This window comes from Trachemys scripta, chromosome 6 (assembly GCF_013100865.1).
Source record: "Trachemys scripta elegans isolate TJP31775 chromosome 6, CAS_Tse_1.0, whole genome shotgun sequence".
Lineage (NCBI taxonomy): Eukaryota > Metazoa > Chordata > Testudines > Emydidae > Trachemys > Trachemys scripta.
Window position 1 is genome coordinate 84,692,061 of NC_048303.1, and position 15,332 is coordinate 84,707,392.

Here is a 15,332-nt window from a genome sequence, read left to right on the forward strand (position 1 = left end):
CAAAGAGAAGAGCAAGAACAAGAGGGAAACAAAAAGGCTGCAAGAAGTGCGTGAGGAAAACCAATGAAATGTAACATTAAGGGCTTGTCTTCGCTTACATTTTATAGCGCCCTAACTTGCTGGGTCAGGGGTATGAAAAATCACCCCCCTGAGCGCAGCAAGTCTGAGCGCTTTAAAGTGCTAGTGTAGACAGGCTCCGAGCGCTGGCAGCCGTGCTCCCAGCACTCGGAGATAATCCCTTCGTGGAGGTGGATTACTAGGAGCGCTGGGAGAGCTCTCCCCCCAGCGCTCGTGCGCGACCACACTCGCACTTCAAAGCGCTGCTGTGGGAGCGTTCCTGCAGCAGCACTTTGAAGTTTCCAGTGTAGACATACCCTAAGATAGTACAAGAAGGTGGGGTGGGAGGGGGGAAAGAGAGAACTTTTAATTATTACTCTGGGAGCTGGCTCTCACCTAGGGTAACTCATTATGTTGCCTTGATCCATTGTGAGCTGCTCCACTGTGGAGAGCAGCACCACAGTTCTAGACGAGCTTCCCCACTGTTTTGCAGTCCACTTAATTGCAGTTAGCACTACTAGTTTCTACAGCCCATATTCAGCATTTGTTATCTTCAAACATTCATTTAAAAATATTTATAGCCAGTGCCTGAAAACTTAACTCTTTAAAATGCAGCTTGGTGCCTAATTACTGCAACTCACTGCCAGTTTTCAACAACTCCACAACTTTTCTTTTTCCCTTATTCTACAAAGACCATAAGAACGAGCAGCTGCTTTGATTTTGTGGTGTCATATATGGGTTGGTAATGATAAAGCTACTCATCCAGTAGAGGAAATGTGATTATCCTATTACAATTATAAGAAATGAAAGTGATGGGCAGGGGACAGTCAGACAGCATAGAATTAAAAGTTACAATAAAAAGTTTAGTTGTATGCTCTGACAGATATGCAAGATCAATATGTACTTCATTTTCAAGCTCTGGTGAAATACATTCAGTAACTGTTTTAACTACACATGTGACACATACATAACCAGCCAGTATTCAGAGCCCTTCTCCTCATTTCCCTCCTCCATTCCAGGCTCATTACACTCCTCTCTTTCTTCAAGGCTCCTGCCCTCTATACTGAACTTTTACCCATGGTAGGAAATATTACTTAAACTCTTTGAAACTGTTTCTAATATGGTTTGGCCTGCCAGCATGGACACAGCCAAAAGTCTAGAACATGGTTTTAATATAGTTTGGCCAAATTTTGTGGGAAACTATTTTAGCTTGAACCAAGTTTAAACTCAGTTCCTTAACATAGTGTAGCTGGGACCAGAGTCTCAAAGAATCCCTTTTTGTCCTCTTTAAGTTCCCAGCCTCAACTCAATGTTCAACCTTGCAGCCACTACCATTCTGGCTGAAAAGTAGATGGGACTCCACCTTCCAGGCCTTGTGGAGGCTGTTCTTGCATCAAACAGAGGGTCACTGAAAAGCACTTCTTTCCTTCTCTTGGGACTGAGTATGCTAACTCTGCTGGCCATGGGAGGGATGGTCCAGGAATCACTAATATTTATGTCCATAGGAAGAGAGTGCATACATTTCCAATTACTTTTGTTTCAAATGTCAATTCTCTTTTATTTACAATGACCATTCAAAAACAAAACAAAACTAGCAATTCTTTGGATTATTTTTACATCTACTATTTTAGAGTGGTGCTTGATTTTTATACAGCACTTCTTGCATTCATAAGGGCTTGTTTACACACAATTGCTGTACTGCTTAACTACATAAGTATTGTTAAACCAGGACAAGCTCCTTTGTGTTAATGGAACTATAGTGATATAAATGTGTTTATACTGATAAAGCTTATTTCTGTAGTTTCATTTATACAGATATATCTGTGTCCTGCTAGGATTTGTATCAGTTTTACTATTTTGGTTTAAAAAAACCCAACACTCCATAGCCCTAATCAAAATTGTTATAGCAGTGTAAAATTTGTGCATAGACCAGGCCTAATTCTACCTGGAAAACATGGTTTTGCTCAAGGTAGTACTTTCACATCATTTTATAACTTTTTTACTCTCATAAAAAGTCACTAGTGTCGTGTAAACCTCCATCATACCTGGAACACACAAAACCACTCTAAATATGCAAATCTTTTTCATTTTATATATATATAAAAATTACACACACCCCTCTCTCATGTAAATGTGCAGTATGATAGGAAATTAAATATTTGGTAGAACAACTTATTGATATTTCCTTTTAGATCAGAAGCTTGTAAATTATAGGTTCACAGACTAATCCATACAAATGCATGCATTATTCCTTTACTATATAGTGAATCCCCAGTTACAAAATACATTAATTTATTCATTTTTCTCCAATTCATTTTGAAATGAACAAATTGCATCCTTTAGTTCACCATGAAGCTGGTATATCACCCACACACAATAATGTACTTTGCAGACATTTGTCAAATACTGCAATGCCCATACTAAGGCAACACATCCCAGTAGTTGGCAGTCATGCTATCAACAAGAATTTGGCTACAGAATCAGCAATGATTCATCATACATTCTAGAAGCATTGTAGAAGAAGCAAAATAACATACTGCTATTTTAATCCTTGAAAGCTAACAAGGATTTTAAAATAATATTAAAACAAAAAACAGACAATAAATCCAAAGTGAGAAAAAAAAACATTTTTCCTGGTTCTGGTTACTCATTTCTAAATGAATTTTTATTCATTATTGCTTTGTGTTCTAGATAGCAATTTAAAAAAAACAGCAAAGAAGAGCTATCGAATAGAAAAGTCAGCTTGTTACTTATCTTGCTACACTGTAAATTGAATGTTTAAAATTATAGTAGCTTTACAGCAAAATTATTTACCCAAAATCACAGAGTTAAGAATCTTTGGAATTAATTTAGACTATACTAAGTTAACAAAACAAAAACAAAACAACCCATCCTTTTGTAAAGAATTTTTAGGAGTAAACACCAAGCCAGTGCAATCATGTTTTCAGGAATCCCTCTCCACTACAAATGGAAGACGCTTTCAAACCACACATTAAAAAAAATGTGTCAGCAATGTAGTCATAACATTTATTTCTGTACATCTTGTATTTGTCTAATTGCCCACTGACACCCACTACATTTTCGGTTAACCTGCTCTCAAGAGAGAAAAACAATGTTTTTCAGTTAATTGTAGTTTAACATGTCTTTTCATTGACACATAAATGTTACACTAACTGTCGATAATCTTTCAAGTACTATAGCATTTTCTAAGTAAAGTGTTCTTATCTTTCTTCCTCAAAATGCCTTTCGCTCTCTTTATTAAATATGAATGTAGTTTCTCTACATAGCAAACACACAGACATTCAAACTTTATCAGTTCATGGGGTTCTTTTCTGTGTAGTCAGCATAGTAGAAGAATATTGTTCTTTGAATGTTTTAAAGCATGTCCCTTGAAAATGTTTAGGATGTGCTTCCTTTTATTCCATCACATAAATGCACATCAGGAACCCATACCTTTTGGAAAGCCACTTCATCCTGCCTTCGTTTCCTTTTGCTCCTTTTTCTGGCTCTCTGGTTTACTTGAATCCATTTTGTGACCTGCAGTTCAAAACCATAGTGCTTTTTTAAGAGGAAGATGCGACCTGAGTGCAGCTACGCAGCATGAGTAAGAAACTATAAACAGATTGAAGACATATTTTTCCATTGCTTCATTGGAAAAAAAAAAAAAAAAAACACTTTTCCAGTCTAGAATGACATGCTCTTAAGTAATCCAGTTAGACACGTGTGCATAGTCAAAGAGGGTTTTTTTCCCTTCATCTTATGCAGCATATTTTCCTTTTTGCTCTCCATTTAAACAAGCTTTGTTCAGCTTAAGTTTTTTAGCAAAAAGAAAGCATGGTTGATGCCAAGTGGAAAGTTATCATTGGTGTGCAAAAATCCTAAGGAAAATCTCTATTCTCTATTTCTTACAACCTGGGTTCAAACAACAGATTTATTTTCAGCCACTCACTCAACTGTTGTTCCTGAACAGCAACGCATGTTTTAAATGACCAGGTAGTTATTATTTAATAAATAATAATACACCTTAGATATTTATAAACACGTTTATATTCTCCTTTTATAAACATTAATTATTTTAAAAGTAACACAGGAAGAGGGGATCAGGTGGGAAACCTGGCAGGAGGCAGCTTTGCAAGGACAGAGGTGAGAGGAGAAAACAGTAAACACGAATAATTAAGAGCTGCAAAATGAAAGCGTTCTCCTCACCTCATCATTCACTTGCCGGACTAATCGACACTGGTCCCAAGTCTGACACTCTTCCAGCAAAGGCTAAAAGGGAAACAAAGTGCATGTTTATTCAGGTTTTAGAGATTGCCCCTTGTAAATAAGCTTCACTTTTTCCTGCTCCCTCCCCTCCAAATACAGCCTCCCTGATTTGATGCAAAACTTTGATCTCTCAGATTTCCCTGTGCACAGAAAAACCACAGGCTTTTTCCTCCCAGTCACTTACAAAAGTCTTATCCCTTTTTCGATTTGGGAGGAGGGGCGGGGGGGCTAAGAGTGTGGGTTTACCTTGATTTGAGATGTGCACTGAGATCCCACTTCGCTTCAGCAGCCCCCCGCTTGCTGCTTCCCACGGCCCACGCGGCCGGCATTTGTTATTTTGCTGTGGCTGCTGTCGGTTTGGTGAGTAGCACTGGCCAGTCTGTTTTGCATGTATTTATGTATTTTGTATTGTCCCTCTCTTCTCTGCGATGCATCCCCAGGCTGAGGGCGTGAGCCCTGCCTGCCTCTTTCAGTAGAGCAGCACTAGAGACCTCCTTAGGAAATGAAACACCTAAGGGGGTGCCCCTGCCCCTCCTCCCCCTGTGTTCCAGCCTCCGAGAGCTGAGACGGAGAGGAGGAGCCTGCCTTAAAGGTATAGAGACTGGAGTGCGCTGTTAACCCATCACATAAAGGTGTGGAGAGATTACAGCTCTTAATTTGTCCAGCACTGTGGCGCCACAATTTGATTTTTCCCTATGGAAACCTTTCCCGCCATAAAATATTTAAATGGTTAAATTCATTGTAGTGTCCTAAGCAGCTCCAGGACCTTTTGGATTCAAACTCCAGGATAAAGGATCATCTATCTTAGAGATGGACCTGGGTATATGCATATGGGTGCAGATTCAAACTTCCTTAAAGTTATATGGGGTTTTGATATTGGGTGATCTGGTTTAGCTCATTATAAAGACAAGCATTGAGTCACGATTTCTGGATCCAGATCCAAACTATCCCAGCATTCTGCTGGCATTCAGAATGGGTGTTGTAGTTCAGCCCATTAGAGAGACAGAACCAATTTTTCCAAACATTTGGAGCCAGATCTGAACTACCTCAACGTTTTTTGGGGGTGGAAGAATCTCAGATACAGTGCTTCTGTTTGGACTGCTTCCTATCCTATTCTGGAGGAAGGTTTTCAGGTATTTTCTCTTCTGCCCACCGTAGGCCACAATTTCAATATTTAGAAATATAATTTCTTTGTCAAACATTAAAGTCCTCAAATATTGTTCTTATGATAAAGAAACTTTCTAATGGCCTTATTTCGAGGAACAGATTAGGACTCTATTAAATATTTAAGATAATTTTTCAATAGTTTTCTTTGACCTCAAAGGAATCCAAAATTATGTCAGGTGACTCCCTTGGAGACTCTGAAGTGCATTTTTAAAGCAAGATCTGAGTTCCCTTTTTGCTTATAATCCTTCCATAGTATTAGTCATATCACAGCACAGCAAACTCCTCATTTAGGTCCCAATTCAGTAAATCATCTCTACCTCAGCAAAGATCTCAAGCAGATAGTTAAATTACGCATGGAATTTAACCACATATTTAGATGCTTTGCTAAATAGGGATGGACATAAGCACATGTTTAAATGCTTTGCTGAACTGGTATCTTTAAGTCCAATGTGAATTCTGAGGAAAGGCAAAATCAAAATCAAGCAACTTGGGCCATAGAAAACACTTAAAATTCACAAGTTGGGATTTTGTTTATGCTTTCATAATTTTCAGTGTTAATACAATATGCACAAAAGAGCGAATCTGTAAATTAATTACATCTGGTTCAATCAAAAAGAACTTGGAAAGGCATTTTCAATCTTTTAAAAATAATTTTTACTTAGTGATATGTATAACAATTCCTTGAAAGCTTGAAATAGAAATCTGTGCTTTCTGAAAAGAAAAAGGAGCATCAAAGCATTTGTTTTAGCAAACCCTCCCACATATAGAATTGGATGGACTCTGCAAACAGATGTAAGTAAAGTAAGGCAGGTCAAATTAGTGCCTACTAAATCTTGACAGTATCCCTTTAACTTTATCACTTTCCTAAAAAAAAAAAAAAAAAGGTCTGTCCTACCCTTTTTGCTTTATTGCCACAACATCCTTCTTTCAAGATCAAAAGCTTCAGATCAAAGCCAAGATCAAACTCCAAACTTTAAATAGAAGCAACTTTGCCATGAAGTATTACACAAAGAAGAACTTCTTAGAAGAGGTATCACAGTGGAAAATCTTATTTCAGCCCCTTTTTTCACACTCACAACAGGGCTCCTTCAAAAGTGCATTGACGTAGCATTTCTGTTTTGTAAAAATACAACAGGTCTGAAAGCTGCCATAAAGTAACTCTTTAGCTTCCTGTGCATTCACATGGAGAAAGAATATTATATTGTGATTCAAAAAGAGAATGATCAAAAATGTAAATGTAAACAAATGAAAATACGTTCCTGGCATAAGTGCAACCACTTAAAAAAATCCAGCAACCTTAGATCAGTTTTTGAGTTAGATCATCCCTTCCCACAGAGAAAGTTCTAGGAAGACAAGTGTAACAGGCATCAAGAAACTGAAGTTGTTCAAACAATCACACCTTCCCCACCACATGAGAGAGATTCTAAAGAAATGGATTTGCAGAGGAGACAATCTCCCAAACACGTAGATCTTGGAGATCCACCACGAGAAATAACTCTAAACATGCAAAGGCATGCAGGATGGCTCCCCTCTGCCCCCTAATGGCTGCACAGCCATTGAGGGGAACTCAACAGGAATTGTTGTTATTGTTTGTATTGCACTAGCACCCGGAGGGCCGAATAAGAAGTTGGGGTCCCATTGTGCTAGGAGCTGTACATACCATAACTCAAGTAGCCTCTACCCCAACAAGCTTGCAATCTAAGCATAAGATAAGAGACAACACGTCAATATAACAAACAGAAGGACAAGCACAAGGTAACTGTAAAAGGATTATGATGAGAGTAATAAGTAATGGTCACAGCACACCGGCTGTCTAGTCAACCATTAACTAGACTTAATGGTGCTTCAGACAGATTTAACTCCTTATCAGACTTGGAAATCCATAGATATAGTGAAAGACAGTGCGGTGGAGAACAGCTTGCCACCTGCTCTACTCCTTCATACCCCCACAATCCCATGCAGCTCCAGTGGAGGAGCTTCCACAAGATCCCAAAGAAAGAGAATTATTATTTGTATTGTGATAGCACATAGAAGCCCCAGTCATGGACCTGGATCCAACTAGGTTCTGTTACATACACAGTACAAAAAAAGACAATTCCTGCCCAGCACTTAATTTGAAATGGAAGAGGTACCAGGGCTCCAACAATTAGGTGCTGGGCTCAAGCAATATTTTTACTTTCATAACTGATGCTGCAAGCCCCAAGGTGCCCTGGCCATGAACTGCCAAGCTTAGAGGTGCCCAGGCTCAGCCCGGGCAAACCCTGGCACAAATTAAATATTGTCCCTGCTCCAAAGACAGACCGATTCTGCAGACTTCCACCTACCCCTTTGCTGTGCCTCACGAAACTGACCTGCAAGATCTGAACCCCCTCCACCATCAGAAATGAAGGGGACAATCCAGTCCTATGTTTCATTTTTCAATTAGAAGGAAATACTCTCAAATCCCAAGCAGAGCTGTCCTACATAATGACAAGATTTGACACAATTACCCACCCATTTAAAAGCATGCTAGAATCCTTTGCACTTTCAGCAGTATGATGAAAGCATAATTGGATTTTGATATATATGGCTAGAGATGCAGCATTAAACCAACTGGGTGCAAAATGTCCCTAATATTCTGAAGCCTCCTGACAGCTGGTGGCTTAGCTTAAAAACCAGTGCTTAAAACCAGGCCTGGACCCACGCATAAAATGTACAGTCAGGATGGTTTAGAACACTATAGGATACATCTGTATTGCAGAGGTTTGCTTAACTTTAAATGGAGATGGAGGAACTTGCTTTGAACTGTTCAAGCTGTGATTGCTACTAATGACATTTTCTGGATCAATAGAAGACTTTCATTGGCATGTACTTCCCTTTACATATTGTAACCACATTGTCTCCAGCTTCCACTTGTCTAGGATCTCTGATGCAGAAACATTCAATATTGATAAACTAAGAAGGTCATCCTATCTAAGGTGAACTCCATTTAAATGCTCTCTGACTTGTCAATAGTCTTCAGAGACTAGAAGACGTGGGGAGGAAAAGAACTGAAGAGGGAAGTGTAAAACTGTTTCCTGTAAATGAATTTCAGAAGACCTTTTGCAAAGTGGAAGAAAGGGACAGCTGGACCAGTTGAGTCCAACCTTCCAGCCTCATCTCTGGAGACCTGAGGTCTGATTTTCCTCTCAATTACCTCAATTCTTTATCAGCGTTACAAATGCTCACAAGTACGTTATACATACAGTTATAAGAAGGTAAATAGATAAAGCTATAGCACACATACAGAAGAGACAGAGAGAGCTGTAAAGGTTTTAGAGTCACAATTCTGCAATGGCATCTACACTTTCAAGAGGATCTTGGTGAGATGCCCTGTAAGCTTGGCAGATATTTGGCTTCATCCTCCTAAAACACAAGATTTTGCATCCCTTGGTAGGATTCACCATATAATACCAAGACATCATTGAACTTCCAGTTTAGTTCAAGTTCTGTGGAAGTAGAACTTTACTGTCCTGACTGCATTTAAAGGGTAAAATCCTGGTTTCAATGAAGTCATAGATGTTTTTTCATTGATGTCAGAAGTCAGGATTTCACCCCAAGTCTGTAATTGTTTTTCCAAGGCATGAATGGATTTGAGACAAAAAAAGACAATGACATTTTGACTAATTTAAAGTGGAAGATTAATTTCTCTTAAGAACAAAGGCAAGCTGTGGCCTCAGCACCAGCTGGTGTGGACTTCAGGCTCCTTGATGGAAAAAGGCCTAACATTCACAAACTCTCTACTCTAACTCTCACGATAGCCAAAACAAAAGCAAACTTTAGATTCAGAAAATACAAGGGATCCCTTACCCAATGGTGCACAAGGTAATTTAATAATAGTTTCAAATACTAAATTGAGGCTCCAGTGTTCCACTGGGCATTGGATTTAGGGGCTTTGAAACCATGTTGCTTTCAGAATTTGGTGTGACTGAAGACGCAGGCTAGAACTGGAAAGGACGGGATGAATGGTACCCTTGGGCTGAGACTTCCAATGAACTACAGCTCAGACCACTATAAAAATCAAAACGAAGGAAGTCCAGAATATTTTATGTGGACTGTCTCAGGGGAGTTCAACTTTGACCTCATGCATCAAACATACCATGTCCTCCAAGTGTCCCTGTAAGCTTTGGTGGTGGAAGGTTTTCTGTATTTGAGATCAAGCACTCTTGAGCATATCCATATTCTGGGAGATATGATTGTCCAGATTCCATGCAGGGAGCTCAGATATTGTAAGTCCCTATGAACACCTGTGCCCTTCAAGAGACTCTTTGTTGTTGCTCTCTCTCACTGCTAGCGTGATGTGCCCAGTATCCTCCCTTGTGCACATTCCTATGTATATGTACCGCTTTCAGGCCAGACTTGCTCTTCCGGAAAATCCTTCTTCCTGTGCACTCATCTGAGGAGCAAGACAGAAGCCTGACAAAGCAGACAATGTTGTAGATGTATTTTCAAAATCCCTTCTAGAACACTCAGATCACCACCTTTGAAAATTCCCCTCCATATCTGTGTTACAAGCCACTTTATTAGTAGCCAGGCCATCTGAGAGAGGTTTCCCAGGTAGGGATGGATTGACATGTCTGCCTATTGAGCAATTATCCAAGACCTGATGAGGAAAAAAATGCTTGGCCATCTATGAGACAGATGAGAACTCTACTTGATGTGGCCTGTAATAGTAGTTTATAAAACGCTTGAATGCCCTTCTCTCCTGAGCTTCATCAAGTCCCCTTACTACCAGAAGGGCAGGTGTATAGAAATATTGGAGTTTCTCTGGAGTGGATGGGAAAGGCATTCCTTGTTAACATGGTCTTCTCTTGATGTCATGAGTGGCAGAGTATAGCTTCCTAATCAGGTGCAAGGAAAAGATACCTAACTCTGATTTACCCTATCAGAAGAAAATATGATCAATTGCTCACTAGTGAAAAGATTCTTCATAAAAGGTCTGACACAGGTTGTTTTGGTTTGTCTGGGATAGCTCTCCCTCCCAATAGGCAAGTAGAAGCAGGAATATCTAGGCTTGGTTGATTATATGAATCAGTATCTCCCTTTAGGATACCAGGATTCTGAGAATCCTTAGTATATTCAAGACTGTTCAGGGTGCCAGTACACATGACCTGTAACTGGATAGAATGAGTTATCTGAGTATGAAGTTGTGCTGCAGCGACTTTGGTAAGAGGCATGGACTCAGTTGCTGGAATCCCTTGCTAACTAGGTGTTAATCTTGGACTGAATCCAGGCCAGATGAGTCTAGGTGCTGTCTATCCACTGGATGTGGTGTGACAGACCTGTACCCTTGCTTTCAATGGGTTTTCAGGAAGCCTTTTGTGAAAGCATACCATCAAAGCTACAATTGCAATTGAAGGTATGAGAACCAACATTAAAAGCATGGTCCAATTGAACACCTGCTGGCTCTCACATATCATTTGTGCCAGCCTCCAGGGATGGGACACAAACTGGAAAAATATGAAGTGGTCTCCATCTCTTTCACTGCAAAGACACCTACACATGCTACACTAAGAGATTATTTTCGGTGTAGGATAGGACTTGAAGCCTTAATGATCTCTTGAAGGAGTTCAGAGACCTGGCAATGGTCGCCATAAAGAAACTTAGTCCAGGCAGAAGTCTTCTTCCACAATTCATCTAGCCCAGTGGCCACAAAGACCTGTTAGCCCACATCTTACCAGGGGCTGGTAAAGCCATGCATTCAAAATGAAAGCTAGCAAACAAAGTTCAGGGTAATATAACACTGCACTGTGCAAAACATCTGTTTTCTCTCTAGGCACCACAAAATGAGGGAGATGGGAGAAAACTGCTAGCAGCCTCTTGGGGAGACTATCCCTTCATACAGGGAGTCACTGTCTCCTGTGGAGATATATTTATCATTAAAAGAATCCCATGTTTTCTCTATGAATAGAAGTTGTCATCCCCTGAATCACCAGCCTGACTATAGAGCACTATACAAAGTAGTGCCTAAGGAGAAGCCTGGGGCTAAATCTAAACCTGGAAAGATCTTGACACTGGCTGCATCAAAACTGTTGGCATCAGGGACACTGAGAAGACTAGTATCAAGGCCAGTGCATTATACACAGAGGGAGTTCACTCTCAAGAAGCAGACACCATCCTCAGCACAACAGCTCTCCAACTTCATCTAATTTAAAGTGGAATTTAAAGTGGATTCTGAGGTATCTTGGCACAGAGTGTGAACCAAGCATCAAAAACTGAGAACTTCAAGGCAGCTCCTCCAGTGGCCAGAGCATTAGAAGGGACACTCTCTCTTGAGGGCTCTGACTACAGTGGCAGGTTAATTGATCTCAATACCAAGATTGTCAGTTTCGGTTGGAAACTCCGAATGAGTCAGCAAGAAGATGATCAATTACTGGCTCTCCCATTCATATTAAGTACAGGAAGCCCAAATGCAGTAGCAGGTAGAACTCAACAATTGGTCTCTCAGGCCTGGTTTACACTGGGAGCGTGTGGGGGGGAGAGAATCGATCTAAGTTACGCAACTTCAGCTACGTGAATAATGTAGCTGAAGTTGATGTACTTAGACCTATTCACCGCGGTGTCTTCACTGCAGTGAGTCGACTGCTCTCCCCCGCCCCCCGTTGACTCCGCCTGTGCCTCTCACGGCGGTGGAGTACAGGAGTCGACGGGAGAGCGCTCGGGGAATCGATCTGGCAGGTAGTGTAGACATATCCTTAGTGGTGCACTCCACTGAGAGGGACCGGTCAGTTAGCAGCAGGCTGGAACTACATGGACATCACCACAATAGTCATGGTATAAGTATATGTGTGTGTGTGTGTGTGCGCGCATTAGATATCCTTCCCCTGTGTCTTAATTTCTTCCACTTACAGATATTGCTTGTTAAAAACCTGGAATATTGGGACATTTCCCTCAGGGTTAAACCCTGAAAAATAGACACAAACACACACCTTTTAAATATCCTGGATCACTGGGGATGGATGCCCAGAGCTTTGGAAAGGTAGTGTTTTATTTTCCACACCTACAACTTCTATACCTCTACACTAAAAATAGCTGGCACATTATTTTCTAAAACAGCTCTTGATTTTTATTATTTTATATGCTGAAAAAAATGTCAAAAGAGATGGAAACACTTGAGTTATTCTAAACTTGAAAGATTTGGGCTATGTTTGGAGGGCTACTGCTATAATTATCCTAAAAGAAAAGCTGTTTGTTTTCAAGGTAACTCACACACTATTTAAGTCCTCTATGAATTGTTTCAGTTGGCCAAGGAAAACAATGGGCAAAGTAAGAATTAATTGGCTGCTAATCTCTGTGTTTTTCTTAGGATGCTTTTGCAAGCAATGGATTAAAATCAATGTTTAATGTTACACAGTCCCAGCTGTATCCATATTAGGAGAGCCTCAGTTCAAAATCTCTGCAAAAAAGGACCTGTCTTCCCTCTCTTTGCTATGTTTTCACCCTCTGCATATGTAGGTGGGAGAGTGGGAGCTTGGGAATGCGAATTTGATCCAGCACTGATCAGCCAGGCAGCAAACTCTTATTGTTTTTTAGATACCAAACATAACTAGGGATAAGCCCAGTCATTCTGCACATAACACAGCTTTTGTGCTCAGCAGTGCAATTAATAGAAAAGGGAACCACAAAGAGCTTTTAGAGCTTTATTAAACTTGTCATAAATAACATATTCTAATGCACAAACCTTAGGAATTCAGTTCACATTTATATTAGAAATGAAAAAAATATTTAAAATAAACTTCCCCTTTAGGCCTTTTGCAATTACTGATTCAGATTTATGTACCTTTTTGTTCTCTGTTGTATATATACACCTCTCCCCCGATATAACGCGACCCAACATAACACAAATTCGGATATAACGCAGTAAAGCAGTGCTCCGGGTGGGCGGAGCTGCACGCTCTGGTGGATCAAAGCAAGTTCAATATAACACGGTTTCACCTATAACTCGGTAAGACTTTTTGGCTCCAGAGTACAGCGTTATATCGGGGTAGAGGTGTATTATACTGTAAGAAAACCTAAAGGGAGAGACAAGAATCTTGCTGCTTCTGATTTATGTTAGAGGGATTAAATTATATTTGAAGTTTTTAGCTGGTCACTAAACTGAAGCCAGTGATTTATACTAAGGAATCTCATTTAGTATATTTTTTGGCATAATAACATACTATTTCTTACTTCTCTAGCACTTTCTAATCAAGGATATGGAAACTGAGGCACAAAGAGGTTAAGGCCAACATTTTCAAACATGGCGCCTAGGTTGAATACCTAAATCTATATTAGGCATTTGATTTTCAGAGGTGAGGTGAACTCATTTATTAATCTAAATGAGTTTAGGTGCCTAACCTCAGCCACCATATTTGAAAATTTTAGCCTAAGTGATTGCTCAGGTCACATAGGGAGCCTGTGTTATAACCATTAATTAGATTCTGTGCATTAACCAAAAGACCCCTCTTTGATGTTATGCCCCATATTATTTACAGAAATATGCTTATGATATGAATATGGCATAACTATGATGTATTTGATGCAAGATGGGTCTTGTGAGATATCATTGGAAAGGTTATGATTTACTGAATGTGATTATCCAATTTGTATTCATGTATCCTTTCTGTATCTGGAGTTAGGAATATTGATTATGTAACAATTACAAGTGTGGTTATACCTGGGGAACACCACCAGACAGTAAACTATCAGCCTGGATGGGCCATTAGGAAAGACAATGAGTCTTTGAAGATGCTGATTGCCCATCTTCCTGTAGTTCCTTCCTGTGGACATTACAAATAAGTCTTGTCTCATGGTTGCTTTAACACTGCAAGGTCATGTGATGATGTCACTTGGTACGAAATACCGCCTTGGAAACTGCTGGTACTTTTCCACTGAAGAAGGGGAGTGGGGATCAAACAGGGAAACAAAAGATTCCTGCCTTATGTAAATTCTATTTAAGGCTGGAGAGTGAGTTAATCAAGATCACTGGTTCTTCACTGAATCCCTACCCAGGATGACTGCTGTAAACATCCAAGACTGATCTGGGAAGAAAGGACTTGGACCCAGGCTGAGACAGGGGTCTAGCCTGTGAAGAGAAATTTCTGGAACTCCAAGCTGCAGAAACTTTGCAACCTGCGTAAAACAACATTTAGGGTGAGAAATTACTATTTGTAACCAGTTTCTTTAGTGAATTAAGCTTAGGGTGCATGTTTGTTTATTTTGCTCAGTAATCTGCTTTGTTCTGTTTGCTATCCCTTATAATCACTTAAAATGTACCTTTTGTAGTTAATAAACTTGTTTCTTGTTTATTCTAAAACCCAGTTTGTGCAATTCATAACAGGGGGAGGGGGCAAAAAGCTGTGCATATCTTCCTCCACATTGAGAGAGGGGGCAAATTTCATGAGTTTATGCTATATAGATCTCTATACAGCACAAGACAATATAATTTTTGGTTTATACTCCAGAGGAGGTATGCACCAGAGCGCTGTGCAATTCCCCGAGCTGAGCCCTCCCACACGGAGCTGATTGCAGACTCTGTGTGATTATACAGGGCATGTCCCTGCCTCTGTGTGTGCTGGAAAGGGGGGCTTGACAGCCTCACCCAGCAGCAGAGTGTGTGTGTGTGGGGGGGGGAGAGATCCAGGCGGGATCAGTGGGACCCCAGCACATCAGGTGGCACTCCCGAAAGGGGGGCCAACCCATCACATCCTCCTCCATACATCATTTTCTATTATAAAATCATATGCAATAATGATCAGAATACAGCACAGAATCAAAATTGCATACTATTTGAAATTTCTCCAAAACCACACAAGATTTTTTTAAACTATGTGTGATATAACATA

At 40.1% G+C, this 15,332-nt stretch overlaps 1 protein-coding gene across 4 annotated transcripts in view; it reads right to left on the minus strand.

The window, feature by feature from the left end:
* AOPEP (aminopeptidase O (putative)) overlaps positions 1 to 15,332 on the minus strand; it is a 368,640-nt gene that overhangs the window by 138,715 nt on the left and 214,593 nt on the right. For 3 of the 4 annotated variants that reach the window (XM_034773788.1, XM_034773786.1, XM_034773787.1), the window contains 2 exons: positions 4,264 to 4,326; positions 3,511 to 3,594 (listed from right to left, as the gene is read on the minus strand). In XM_034773788.1, the coding sequence (XP_034629679.1) occupies positions 3,511 to 3,594; positions 4,264 to 4,326 (147 nt within the window). Of the gene's footprint in view, positions 1 to 3,510; positions 3,595 to 4,263; positions 4,327 to 15,332 lie in introns of those variants that run through there. The other variant, XM_034773789.1, reaches the window with a different exon arrangement.